The sequence below is a fragment of the Schistocerca americana genome, chromosome 7, assembly GCF_021461395.2.
Source record: "Schistocerca americana isolate TAMUIC-IGC-003095 chromosome 7, iqSchAmer2.1, whole genome shotgun sequence".
In the NCBI taxonomy this organism is placed as follows: domain Eukaryota; kingdom Metazoa; phylum Arthropoda; class Insecta; order Orthoptera; family Acrididae; genus Schistocerca; species Schistocerca americana.
The window spans coordinates 597,184,206-597,199,092 of record NC_060125.1 but is presented as its reverse complement, the minus strand read 5'-3'; the positions used below and the strand labels follow the sequence as shown (position 1 = coordinate 597,199,092).

Genomic DNA, 14,887 nt, shown 5'->3' with positions numbered 1-14,887 from the left:
GCTTTGGTGCTTTCTATCAGCGCTTGAAGTTCCGGTACTTTACCAACGCAGCTTCGACAATTGACAATTACAATACCGATTGCTGCTTGGTCCCCGCATGTCGTGACTTTGCCCCACACCCGTTGAGGCTGTTGCCCTTTCTGTACTTGCCCAAGGCCATCTAACCTAAAAAACGGCCCAGCCCACGCCACACAACCCCTGCTACCCATGTAGCCGCTTGTTGCATGTAGTGGACTCCTGACCTATCCAGCGGAACCTGAAACCCCACCACCCTATGGCGCAAGTCGAGGAATCTGCAGCCCACATGGTCGCAGAACCGTCTCAGTCTCTGATTCAGACCCTCCACTCGGCTCTGTACCAAAGGTCTGCAGTCAGTCCTGTCAACGATGCAGCAGATGGTGAGCTCTGCTTTCATCCCGCTAGCGAGACTGGCAGTCTTCACCAAATCAGATAGCCGCCGGAAGCCAGAGAGGATTTCCTCCGATCCACAGCGACACACATCATTGGTGCCGACATGAGCGACCACCTGCAGGTGGGTGCACCCTGTACCCTTCATGGCATCCGGAAGGAGCCTTTCCACATCTGGAATGACTCCTCCCGGTATGCACATGGAGTGCACATTGGTTTTCTTCCCCTCTCTTGCTGCCATTTCCCTAAGGGGCCACATTACGCACCTGACGTTGGAGCTCCCAACTACCAGTAAGCCCACCCTCTGTGACCGCCCGGATCTTGCAGACTGAGGGGCAACCTCTGGAACAGGACAAGCAGCCATGTCAGGCCGAAGATCAGTATCAGCCTGAGACAGAGCCTGAAACCGGTTCGTCAGACAAACTGGAGAGGCCTTCCGTTCAGCCCTCCGGAATGTCTTTCGCCCCCTGCCACACCTTGAGACGACCTCCCACTCTACCACAGGTGAGGGATCAGCCTCAATGCGGGCAGTATCCTGGGCAACCACAGTCGTAGTCCGATCGGGGGATGCGTGGGACGAGCTGGCTGTCCCCGACAAACCCCCATCCGGACCCCCACAGTGATGCCCATTGGCAACAGCCTCAAGCTGTGTGACCGAAGCCAAAACTGCCTGAAGCTGGGAGCGAAGGGATGCCAAGTCAGCTTGCATCCGAACACAGCAGTTGCAGTCCCTATCCATGCTAAAACTGTTGTGCAAAGAACGTCTGAACTAACCTACAGAGAGCGCAAACAAATCAACAAAATTTAAACGGTTATTAAAATACAAGATTGCCAAGTAAATGAAGTAATGCTGCTACTTGCGCACTGCTGACACACTGCTCGGCGGCGGAAGGAGACTACGCGAATTTACACTATTCAGGTACTAAAACGCGATGCTACAACCCTCAAATAATATAATACGCCCGAAATTTATGAATTAAACAACGCAAGTACCAAAACACGCAAAGAAATTAAGAATTAAACCATGTAACAAATGAGTGAGCTAGGAGTATACGACTTGCTGCTGCAGCTGCTTATCCAACGGCGGCAGGGAGCACAGTGACTGTGACCAACATAGTTTTGAAGTTACAATGCAAATTTCTAATGGTTTCTGGAATATAGTTAAATCTTAGGACAACGTGATATTTTACCCTTGTTGCACTGTTGTTGGCCATCATGCTAGTGCATACTTTTATGTTTGTCAAGGGATGGGATGGGTGAGAAGTGTAATTTTGTTGGTATTGAGACTGAAATGAGTAGTAGTTGTGGTGGTGGAAGAGGATAGAGGTGTGGATTTTTCAGTTGTGGGTTTTACGTAAGACAGTATTTGGAGAGGAAGAATTTTATGTAAGATAATGCTTGGAGAGGAAAGGCGTGAAATGATTGGGAAGAAGACTCAGCACAAAGTTGTTGGAAAGTGAAGAGAGGAAAGAAGGAAATCTGTTAGATCTGGAAGGATTTGTAGATCTCTGAGTAAATTTCATAGTCACATAGAGGGAAGTGACTACAGTTTCATTGACAGAGTATATGAGGCACATATAGACGTGGGCTTGTGGTTGCATGAATGCACCAGACTAGGTAGGGGCTGGGAATCATGGCGTAACTACTGTGTGGTTGGAGTCAATTCTTTGGAAGTGCAGGTCTCATATGGATGTTCATGATGATAAAAGTAAGAAAAAATAGTATTATTTCGTGCTAAAGTCCTGTGGGGGAGAGTGAGCTGATGCAGTAAGCGTCATACCGACCAGTTTTCCTGCTGAACTACTTGAGCTAATTTTATGATAGGCTCTTACACTCCTGGAAATTGAAATAAGAACACCGTGAATTCATTGTCCCAGGAAGGGGAAACTTTATTGACACATTCCTGGGGTCAGATACATCACATGATCACACTGACAGAACCACAGGCACATAGACACAGGCAACAGAGCATGCACAATGTCGGCACTAGTACAGTGTATATCCACCTTTCGCAGCAATGCAGGCTGCTATTCTCCCATGGAGACGATCGTAGAGATGCTGGATGTAGTCCTGTGGAACGGCCTGCCATGCCATTTCCACCTGGCGCCTCAGTTGGACCAGCGTTCGTGCTGGACGTGCAGACCGCGTGAGACGACGCTTCATCCAGTCCCAAACATGCTCAATGGGGGACAGATCCGGAGATCTTGCTGCCCAGGGTAGTTGACTTACACCTTCTAGAGCACGTTGGGTGGCACGGGATACATGCGGACGTGCATTGTCCTGTTGGAACAGCAAGTTCCCTTGCCGGTCTAGGAATGGTAGAACGATGGGTTCGATGACGGTTTGGATGTACCGTGCACTATTCAGTGTCCCCTCGACGATCACCAGTGGTGTACGGCCAGTGTAGGAAATCGCTCCCCACACCATGATGCCGGGTGTTGGCCCTGTGTGCCTCGGTCGTATGCAGTCCTGATTGTGGCGCTCACCTGCACGGCGCCAAACACGCATACGACCATCATTGGCACCAAGGCAGAAGCGACTCTCATCGCTGAAGACGACACGTCTCCATTCGTCCCTCCATTCACGCCTGTCGCGACACCACTGGAGGCGGGCTGCACGATGTTGGGGCGTGAGCGGAAGACGGCCTAACGGTGTGCGGGACCGTAGCCCAGCTTCATGGAGACGGTTGCGAATGGTCCTCGCCGATACCCCAGGAGCAACAGTGTCCCTAATTTGCTGGGAAGTGGCGGTGCGGTCCCCTACGGCACTGCGTAGGATCCTACGGTCTTGGCGTGCATCCGTGCGTCGCTGCGGTCCGGTCCCAGGTCGACGGGCACGTGCACCTTCCGCCGACCACTGGCGACAACATCGATGTACTGTGGAGACCTCACGCCCCACGTGTTGAGCAGTTCGGCGGTACGTCCACCCGGCCTCCCGCATGCCCACTATACGCCCTCGCTCAAAGTCCGTCAACTGCACATACGGTTCACGTCCACGCTCGCGGCATGCTACCAGTGTTAAAGACTGCGATGGACCTCCGTATGTCACGGCAAACTGGCTGACACTGACGGCGGCGGTGCACAAATGCTGCGCAGCTAGCGCCATTCGACGGCCAACACCGCGGTTCCTGGTGTGTCCGCTGTGCCGTGCGTGTGATCATTGCTTGTACAGCCCTCTCGCAGTGTCCGGAGCAAGTATGGTGGGTCTTATACACCGGTGTCAATGTGTTCTTTTTTCCATTTCCAGGAGTGTATTTGATTGGCTGGTTGCATACATGGAGATGTATAGGATGAGACGGCAGCAGTATAATTTCTAGAAAGGAGAGTAACCACATGGTGCAGTAAATACAGCGTCGGATCTATAGAACATAGAAGCACGATTCGCTGTTAGCATCCTTGTGGATATTGATTACCCATGGCTATTTATAGCAACCGTCTTTGTTCTCAAGGTTGTGAGAATTGAGGATCCCATTTTCTCTGTACCACTGCTTCAGGGATTATGTAAGGGGAGAATAGTTAAATTGACTGTTCCATCTGCTTCCACAGACCGAAATACAAGGTTGGACGAAACTATGGAAACACCAAAAACACAACACATTATCGAGCCTAATACTGTGTAGAAAATTCTTTGGCATGCAAAACAGCTTCCAGATGTCTCAGAATGGATAAATACACTTTTCTGACCACGACTAACACATACAGTGTATTGAGGTCATTGCACAGGCGCCATTTGTGATCAAATACAATAGCACAACCTGTAGGCTTGGCTAGCGTCTGCATTTATGTTCAAAGCATTCATTTCTCGCGGTGTCTCCATATTTTTGTCCTGTATATCTAACGGATATCCATTTGGCTCCATTAAGGAACTCAGTTCCTCGCACATTGTAATGGAATCTTCACTGAAGCAGTTAACTGAAAGTAATGTAACAGAAATCTTATTAATGATTGTTGGTGGAAATTCCGAGGATAGTGCTGAGCACACAGGTAATACGATATTATCTGTTTGAAGAGCGTGATACCTGTGGAATAAGATGCAGATACCCACTTGTAAAACTGTACATTATGCGTAAAGGAAGGCTGTTATGTCAGAGGTTTTCGTGGTGATAGTGTTGGATACGTCAGTAAGGAGAGAGAGGGAGTGGTACAGTATTCGGCATTACATCTTGATGAAGGCCTTAATTTTAAAGACTGTCCCACACAAAGATGTAGTAAAGCCTGTAAAGTTATGAACGAAACCGGCAAGCTCATGACCATGAATAAAAAATTTCGTTCGAATATTTTGCACCTGTGCTACGATATAATGTTGACACCTGTCGCCTCCCTTGGAGCGATTGAGTGAGCCCGCCACTTGCGGGCTACACGATCAGTGACGATGTTATGAGGAATGCCAACGATGGTACTTTTTAATGTTACAGGGCATGCAAGATAACTATGTCGGAAGCACTTCTTTGGCTATACACTTTATCCTTTGGATTTACAGATATGTATGCAGGGATCATATACTGACTTCTAGGGAGATATGCAGGCAGAGTGCATTTCAATACAGGACACATTCGGCAGTAATTTGGAAGTAAATAGGTGACTTGACAGAGAGCAGGGAGCTGAATGAGATAATGTTACGACAGGTAAAAGAATTTATCAGCCCCTTCCAAGAGATGCTGAGCAAAACGAAAAACAGTGATTTACACATTTTTTGACTGATCACGGATCGTATGCAAGATATTTATTCAGAATAAAAAGGAAAACCAACAGTAGATGCGTATGTGGAGTGGAATGGGAACTATAAGTGTCCCATGATTTGGACTTCACTAAAGACGACAGTAAAGATGCCCTGAGGCGTATTAGCAGGCGAACTTTACAAATAATGTCATCATCATTTTCGTGGGTCTTGTTAATATGGATTTGGCGATGTTAGTGTCAGAGAGTGGCCGGATTCCCTTTCTGTTGCCACCCCGTATCCCCGGACAGAATTAACATACCCAGCTGTCTGCATCTAGGTAAGCCATGAAATAGTGCAAACGTTTTCAAATGTCTGCGAGTCGTGTAACTGAGGCGGGTCATGGGGACCAGCCTGGTATTCATCTAGTGGGATGTGGAAAACCGCCGTCCAGGAAGCAGCACATTAGCTCCCTCGGCTAACCTGGCCGGTTGAAGTTTCCAAATAACGTATTTTGGAAATATCGCCTGACGGCAGTTGCATAGGTGACTGTACGTTTTTGTTTTGTTACTCATTTATATGAGCTTTCCTAAACTGTTTTATCTGATGATGATGAGTCGAAACGCATTTTTAGCGATCAAGCCGTTTCCATGGAATTACTACAAGCCAAGTCAGGAAGGTCGCATACCTTGCAAATAGAAGACTTCATCAGTCAAACGGATAACTACTTTGTTGTACAACATGTAATTTGAACTTGATGATACATTCTATATTTGAGAATCTATATAACCGAATGGCTAATTCGGTCATTGTGCATTGGTCCCAGTTGCAGGTTGCCTATCTAACGGCGTCCAGGGCAACAAAAATTTGATTTTCCGTATTTCAAACAGTTATCCACCGAATTTAAAAAATTGAAATGCTGTCATAACCATCTTATTGAGAGGTATAAGCAGTTATTAAAGGTTTAACACAGAAAGACGGGTATTAAAAAAAATCACTCAGACTATGTGAATTTTAAAATTTTCCCGACGAATTGACTGTTCAAACAAATTTCGGGCTTGCAGCCGGTCGTTGTTCAATACTTAGCTTCTGGAAACTTTCGAGAAGCTAAGTATTGAACGACGACCGGCTGCAAGCCCAAAATTTGTTTGAACAATCAATTCGCCGGGAACATTTTAAAATTCACATCAGACGCCTTTACGGGGAGGTGATGGCCTCACATATCCGAAGTTTCCAGAAGCTAAGTATTGAACGACGACCGGCTGCAAGCCCGAAATTTATTTGAACACTCAGACTATATTCATCCAATACTTGAGAATAAGAGCACTTAACGCCTAGCAACAAACTTGATACATCATTTCAAACCTTTATGAAACTTTCTCTCGGTGACACTGCCCACAATATGATGAAAAGAAAAAAGTTTGTCGCTTACTGAATTTTCACTGTTCTTGCAGTTAAACTTCAATATCAAGAATGACGTTTTAATTTATTACATCTTTGTTACTACCCACATGTACCACGGAATGTACTTGCAAAATTATATCATTGCACGACATATAATTCAAAAACGTTGAGATGCATGAAAAATTATGCAAATTACCCGGAATATACTCATCCACTGTTTCATGATGAGAGCACTCAACAACTTTAAGCAACACATTGATAAAATAATCATACGTTTGAAGCTGTTTTATATACTGGGGTTCCAGTCTTTAAAGAACTGGGGATGGGGGTGTTACTGGTTTTGTCTACTCTGTCACTCTTGTCTGATGTGACAAACGAGAAGAGAATCTAGGGATGGCCACTTCAAGGTGGAGTGCTGTGCTGGTCGCCTGGAAACTTCCGTCGATACAAATGACAATGGGCATACCTATTATCTCTGTAGGTTAGTAAAGATAAGTTAGATTTGCGATAGAATTTTGTGTAATTTACGCAATGTATATGCGTTATTTTCCAATTGTAAGTGCCACATACAACCTGCTTTATCCCCTAGATTGCTAGATTGGGGGGGGGGGGGGGGGGGCAAAGCGTAGTAAATTAAATAAAGAAAGGTAGAAGAGGATAAGTTAGACCAACACTTTGTAAGTTTGGAGGGTGGAGCAGGATTCAATACTCATTTACATCTGAATAATATATTCAGTTTGCTGTGGGCTTTCTGTTAGAAGGTTGGAAGGTGGTCTTTCCATTTCAGTTTATGGATGAGAGTTACTGTGAAGTACCGGTATTTTAGTTTTTTCATTGGTAGGATAGAACGCTGTTAGACAGCAATGTAGAAGTCATGAGAGGCGGAAGCTGTGGGTGGTGGGTCCTATAAAAATCAGATGTTCAAATGTGTATGAAATCTTATAGGACTTAACTGCTAAGGTCATCAGTCTCTAAGCTTACACACTACTTAACCTAAATTATCCTAAGGACAAACACACACACCCATGCCCAAGGGAGGACTCGAACCTCCCCCGGGACCAGCCACACAGTCCATGACTGCATCGCCCCAGACCGCTCGGCTAATCCCGCACGGCTTTGGGGTCCTATAAATACTGTCTTGACCTTGGAAGGGTTTATCATGACGTACCAGTGGTTTAGGTACAACGTTTAACATTCTGTTAAAAACGAGGCTGTTAAAGATGGAACGCAAACTTACGTTAGTCAAAGTTGGGGGAGAAAATTACTCGTTTCTTTTTCAAAAACGCATTCATCGTATTCACCTCCAGAGGTTAAGGGAAACAATGGAAGGCGTAAACCAGTATTGCTGGGTGGGGATTGGAAAGCAAATTGTCCTGAATGAGAGTCCAATGACTTACCAACCACATCATCTCGATTGGTGCCCCAGGGGGTGAAATGGTTGAAACGGCACTTGAGGGGTTGTTGAGATTTCTGGCGGGAGAAGTATAGGGCTATGTAAGCAGTGTCGTCAGTGTACTAATGGAAGTGAACAGGTATGCTTTTCCTTTAAATATGAATAGAGTAGTGGACATGCTGGAGTGGCTAGAGAACAGAGACATGGGTCAAGCCTGCAGTAGAAGGAAAGATACGGAAATTAGTGTTGTTTATGTCTATGGTTACGTAGTGTGGGCAATTGGATTGCACAATCACGGTAGGATAGGCTATTGGAGGTGCTTACACATAGAATTTGAAAAAGATGCTTGACTGCCATATGCGGTAATAGGCCTTTGCAGTGTCGAAGGACACAAAGATGGCAAATTTATGATTACTTAGTTGATGCAGAAGTTGGTAGAAAGGGTGGGCGATTGGACAGTAATCAGAATGGGACAGGCTATTTGAACTGTATACATCTGGAATTTGAAAAAGATGCCTGTTGCCGTACACAGTCTTAGGCCTTTCCAAGCTTAAGTGACATGTAGATGGCAGGTTTATGTTCACTGAGTTAGTGGGACTGCAGGTAGATAAGGTATAAGAGTTAGTTGTCGGAATAGAAGTTGGAATGATATCTACAGTGGTTAACAGAAATGGGTAAATGCCTGTTTAGGTGTTCATAGATGCATTGGGAGAGTATGGGTTTGAGGACCTTTATAAATACTGAAGTGAGGTGGTTAGGCACTAGATGACGTTGTCACTAGCATATTTGTTAAATTTAAGGAAGAACAGATTTTACACAGAGGGGAATAGTAGCCTATGCTTAGAATCACTTTGAAGCGAATGGAAAGGATTTGTAGGATGGAGAGAGAACTTTTTTCATATGCCGATAGGGAATGCAGTCTTGACTACTGTGCAGGAATGTGAAATAAGCAGTGGGGCTGTTACACTGAGACATAAGAGACTGTCCAATGCATCACGAGACATTGTCATGGCAAAAAAGCCCACAAGATTTCTTCCAAAGACGGGATATTGTGCGATTTAATGCACATATTCCGATTTGGGTGAAACCCATTCGTTTCTTGTATTGTTGAAGACAAGCGAATGTGCGAAGTTGAAGAGAGTAATGCATTTTGTAGATGTACCTTACCGTAATGATAAACACCATTACTGCGAATAGACACAATATAAAGACATTAAAAAGCGATCTTGTGATGGAATGAATGACTGTTGTAGGTGTGAGGGGTTGTCATTAAGCAATGGTGTCAGGAAAATCTAATGCTGCTTGTTACACAACGTCGTTACTCACGTAAGGCTCCCCTTCTTTATGGATGATTTCCTCGTGCTCGAGGAGGAGTTCAACGGCTTCCACGAACTCTACGTTGATAGCATGCAGAAGCGCGTCGCGCGTTTCTACGCCGAGCACGACCAGCAGCTCGACCATCTCCAAGTTTTCCTGGTCGATGGCCAATGTCAGTGCACCTCTTCCCAGCGGATCCAGGCAATTGATATTGATATGCCCTTTGTGGTGCGCTAGCTGCAACATCCTGCAATGCAATGACAGTAACTAAAGTGTACCAGACTCAGTGCTTCCTTTTGCATCTGAGAATACTGTGCAATTAAATTATAGCATATACATCCTTTATGACATTTTTACTTTCAGAAAGTACCATCACAGTAGAGGTGTGACTTGTAACATATCACCTTCTACTACTATGGGTCTCGCTTGATTTTGGATTACAGCCTAACATGCATAAGACGCTACACTGGGTGAACATTAGTAAAACCAACAAACTGCAGGGACGTATTGACTGGAAATGGAGGAACAAAGATCCTATGAACATGTCTGCTGAAATGCATCGCTGCCACTGTCGATGGCGCTGAACGAATGACAGTTCCTCCGGTCACATGCCGCGTGTTCCTTGTGTGTTGCAGATTGTGTGATTGACGCAGCGTACTGTAAGCAGCAGAATGGTCTGGTATTTATGTCGGGAACAGGTCGAGATGGGTTTGTTTGAGGCCAAGAAGATAGAAATATCCAAGAGGCAGCACGGCTACACCAAAACAAGTATTCTCACAGACGCCAAACCACATCACACAACATTTCAATTCCTTTTTGTACGTTTCTGTGATCATGGGTCCTTTCAGACAAACAAATGTGCAGAGAGATGGCAGACTGTGTGTACATCAAATATGGAGGACCGGGTTCTATAGGATATTGAGACGTACCCTAATACAAGCTCCAGGCAAGTTGCCTGCCAGCATGGTAAAAACCAAAGTACGATTATAGGCATCCTGCATGACAACCACTACTATCCCTATCACCTGCAACACATAAAGAACACATGGCACATTGTCATAAATTCTGCTATGGTTATTTTTCAGTGCTGAAGCAACATTTCATGTTAATGATAAAGTTAACTGACATAATATGTGCATATAGGGACTCCGTAATGCACAAGAGATGGTTGAACATGAAAGAGATATGGCTAAAGTGAGCGTGTTTTGTTCCATTTCTTATTAAAAGGCACATGGCTCATTCACTTTTTGAGAATAACACAGTGACTGGTATGAATTAATGAAATGATACAGTTGTGGCTTTTTCAACTACTTCAGGAAGACCAATGATTTCATACTCCAACAAGATGGAGCCCAACCACACTGCCACAAGTGTACGACAGTTTCTGAATGGAGCATTGCCTAAACGCTGAATATAGCGAACGGGAATTTGAAACACTACCCTACAGTCTTGCTTCCAAGATCTCCAGATATGACACAATGCGTCTTTTTGTTGGAATATGTGAAGGAATGTAGTTTTGTTCCCTCTCTAACTGAAGATGTAAATGAATTCAAAAACGAAATAGCAACACCAATGATGAAATCTTACATCAAGAACTTAGGTCTTGTGTAGATACTGCCTGTGTAGCTGATGGTGGGCACATAGAGCATTTACAGGGTGACACGGAATAACGGAAATGTTTGAAATGGGTAGTGGCAGCCATGGACAGGTGGCAGCACTGAGGGATCGTGACAGTAAGTAAGCAGTCCGCCATTTCTGTAGCACGGACAACAGCATGCGTTAGCTATAAAAATGGTTTATAAAAACAATGATAGTTCGGTAGCGGCGCAGAGGGAGTTTCGGCGTTTCTATAATGTAGGACGTCATGATGCCATTCCTTCGAAACACGCTATAAAATGTTGGATTAATAACTTTGAAGAGACTGGATCTGCCCTCAAGAGGAAACCAACAGGACAATCAAGAAGTGTGCGTTCTGCAGCGAACATTAATGTTGTACACAAGTCTATGTTACGGAACCCACGGCATTCAATTTGTAAGCAAACAGCAGTGGTTGGAGTGTCCCGGGAGAGTGTTCGCAGAATTCTTGATCTTCATTTAAAATTTCATCCATACAAACTACAGATAGTTCAACAATTGAAGGACCACGATTACCGGTTGCGAGTAGGATTCTGTCAATAAATGGTAACAAAAATAAACAATGACGATAAATTTCTAAACAAGTTGTGAATGTCAAATGAGGCACATCTTCATCTCACAGGTTATGTGAATAAACAGAACTACCGTTACTGGGAAAAAACAAATCCTAATGACGTTATTGAGCGCCCTTTACACGCTGGTAAAGCGACAGTATGGTGTGGTGTTTCATCACATGGGTTTATGCGACCGTATTTTTTCGCAAATGATTAGGGAAACACAATAACGGTCAGTGCCGATGGTTAGGAGACGTTACGAACTTTCGTTACGCCTGCTTTGGACAACTTTCCGAACGTTCAAGAAACCTGGTTTCAACAGGACAGAGCGACCTCACAAACTGCACGTCAATCATTGGCATATGTGCGAGATTTGTTTGGCAACAGTGTGATATCACGATTCGGTAACATTCCCTGGCCCCCTAGATCGCCAGATTTATCAATCTGTGATTTTTTTCTTGTGGAACTACCTCAAGAGCAAAGTCTACACGACTCGACCAAGAACCTTGGATGAGTTAAAACAAAGAATTCGGGATGTAGTTCACAGTATCCCAGCTGAGATGTTGCAGTGGTCAATGAGGAATATCAACAGCAGATTTCACGAAAATATTTGTACAGGAGGACGCCATCTAAAGGACAAAATTTAAAAAAAAAAGTAATAAATGGCAAAATTGTAAGGTTTCAATTACTATGAATGCAATTTCTCTCCTTCATCACTAATAGTTTTACTGGATTTTAGAAATGTTCCCATTTTTCTGTGTCACCATGTATAATAACACAGCAAAATCTTTAGGGTTTTGTGGGTATTATACAATTTGTACCTGTCCTGTTATCATGTTTGTCTAATTAGATATGAATACCGTGTATTACGAACTGTAATACGCACTTTTTTCTTCGAAAATTGCCTCCAAAATTCAGGTGCGTCTTATACTCGAAATCAATATAAAAATGTCCAGTGTTTGACTTAAAATTCCCACCAGTCTTGAAAATGGCCATATATTCGTTGCTGCGGGAAACCTATCTGAATCTGGCAACACTGGGTTCAAATGGCAGCAGCAGTGCACCGATGCAACAAATATGACCTGCGGCTATGCTACAATCCCATACTTATGGCTAACATAGGGAACGTAAGGATAAGATTAGAATAATTACTGTAAGCACTGAGGCATTCAAAAAATCATTCTTTATGCGTGAATGGAACAGGAAGAAATCCTGATAACTCGTACAATGGGACATACTGCCTGCCATACACATCAAGGTGGTTTGAAACGTATAGATGTAGATGTTAAATTGTATATTAGAGATGAATGGAACAAATGGATTATGGATGAAACCCAACACGAATTCACGCCGAAGGGGGCTTTAAAACGACTTACAATGAAACAACAGTATGGGTCTTTCAAGAAGTGCAAAAGTAACCGTCTCGATTGCAGTGAAGACCATCTTAGGGAGAGGAGAACATGACAACGAAGAGGAAGAAGAAGAAGAAGAAAAAGAAAGTTCAGATGACGATTTTCAAGGATTTTAAAGGTCAGTTCGGTTTTATAAACTGAGAACTTTTTTAATCTGACTTTGCAATCTAATAATAAAAATGGTAAAAATGTTTTTTTTTTAATGCTTTCAAATTAAGTTATGTTTGTAGTCCGTAGGGTCTAATAGTCCGTAAAATACGTTAGTAAAAATCAGATATGCTTTTTGAAGCGCTCTTTAACTAGTTTTTAAGACTTTAACGTATTTCTCTAATTTTCTGAAAATGTAGTGTTATACCTCCTGACGTTCGGGACATCTCCTCTTTCGACGGCGAGCAGATACTTTTTCTCGTCGAGGGTCAGCGGTCTTGGCAGGTTGGGCATCACGATTGGTTCCCGGGATACGCCTGGGGCTTCGATCTCCAGCCCCACCTGGAACGAAGGAAAGGTCAGCCAACGCCTCAGAAACAAGTAGCCAACAGTAATGTTTGTGTAGCGGCCTAGAGCTTGCTGATCTCAGTGTATAGATCGACCTCACTTATTAAAAAAATTCTTCCAATGGCTTGAGCTGGAGGCGAGGATTATATAACACCTACGTCAGTAAATTATAATTTACCTCCAACATATCGTCCTATGTGTAATGAACTGGAATGTTGTCTTAATATAATGCGCCGTATGCTGTGCGGTCACCTAATTGCTTTAGCCGGTTTAAAATTACAAATATGAGAGACATCGAACTGAATTATGCTGTTTAACCTGCCTATACACACTGACAGAAAGTTTTGGTCTTCATAAAGAGAAGACGACTCAGACTTAATACGTTATATTCCCAGAACACTTATTTTCCGACATACTGAGTTGCTGAAATGTGCAATCGTCTTTTTAAATTTGTTGGTTGTCCGATTTTCTTTCACGAAGTCTGAGCTATTGTACGCCGTATGATTATGTTTACCCTGCTCTGAAATACAGTCAAAGTCGGTATATCTTATAATGCATGTTTTCAATGAGTTTGTTATAAATGTGAAATTTAGGAACTTAAAAGCTGAAATTGTTGGAAAAGCAGGAAAATAGTCGTATTGGCCATAATTTCAGTTGTTTCAATACTTTCTCAGTGATGAAAAGGCAAATGAAAACAATTCATCTGCTTGTACAGCGAAAATACACTGAAGAGCCAAAGAAAACGGTACACCTGCATAATATCGTATGCGGCCCTCGGTGAGCACGCAGAAATCGCGCAGCACGACGTGGCATGGACTGGACTAATGTCTGAAGTAGTGCCGGAGGAAACTGACACCATGAATCCTGCAGGGCTGTCCATAAATCCGTAAGAGCACAGGGATGAAGATCTCTTCTGAACAGCACGTTGCAAGGCATCCCAGATATGCTCAATAACGTTCATGTCTGGGGAGTTGGGTGTCCAGCGGAAGTGGTTAAACTCAGAAGTGTGTTCCTAGAGCCACTCTGTAACAATTCTGGACGAGTAGGGTGTCGCATTGTCCTGCTGGAATTGCCCACGTCCGTCGGAATGCACAGTGGACATGAACAGATTCAGGTGATCAGACAGGATACTTACGTACTCGTCACCTGTCATAGTCGTATCTAGACGTATCAGGGGTCCCATATCACTCAAACTGCACACGCCCCATACCATTACAGAGCCTCCACCACCTTGAACAGTCCCCTGATGACATTCAAGGTCCATGGATTCATGAAGTTGTCTCCATACCCTTACACGTCCGTCCGTTCGATACAATTCGGAACGACACTCGTCCGACCAGGCACTATGTTTCCAGTCATCAACAGTCCAATGTCGGTGTTGACGGGCCCAGGTGAGGCGTAAAGCATTGTGTCGTGCAGTCATCAAGGGTACACGAGTGGGCATTCGGGTCCGAAAGTCCATATCGATGATGTTTCGTTGAATGGTTCCCATGCCGACACTTATTGATGGGCCAGCATTGAAATCTGCAGCAATATGCGGAAAGGTTTCACTTCCGTCACATTGAACGATTCTCTTCAGTCGTTGTTGGTCCCGCTCTTGCAGGATCTTTTTC

The 14,887-nt window shown here is 44.1% G+C and overlaps 1 protein-coding gene across 1 annotated transcript in view; it reads right to left on the bottom strand.

Annotated features, from left to right (window-relative positions):
• LOC124622053 (transient-receptor-potential-like protein) overlaps positions 1-14,887 on the bottom strand; it is a 225,935-nt gene that overhangs the window by 181,848 nt on the left and 29,200 nt on the right. Inside the window, exons 3-4 of the mRNA XM_047147617.1 lie at positions 13,135-13,268; positions 9,188-9,425 (exon numbers count right to left, since the gene is read on the bottom strand). Coding sequence (XP_047003573.1) covers positions 9,188-9,425; positions 13,135-13,268 — 372 coding nt within the window. The remainder of the gene's footprint in view (positions 1-9,187; positions 9,426-13,134; positions 13,269-14,887) is intronic.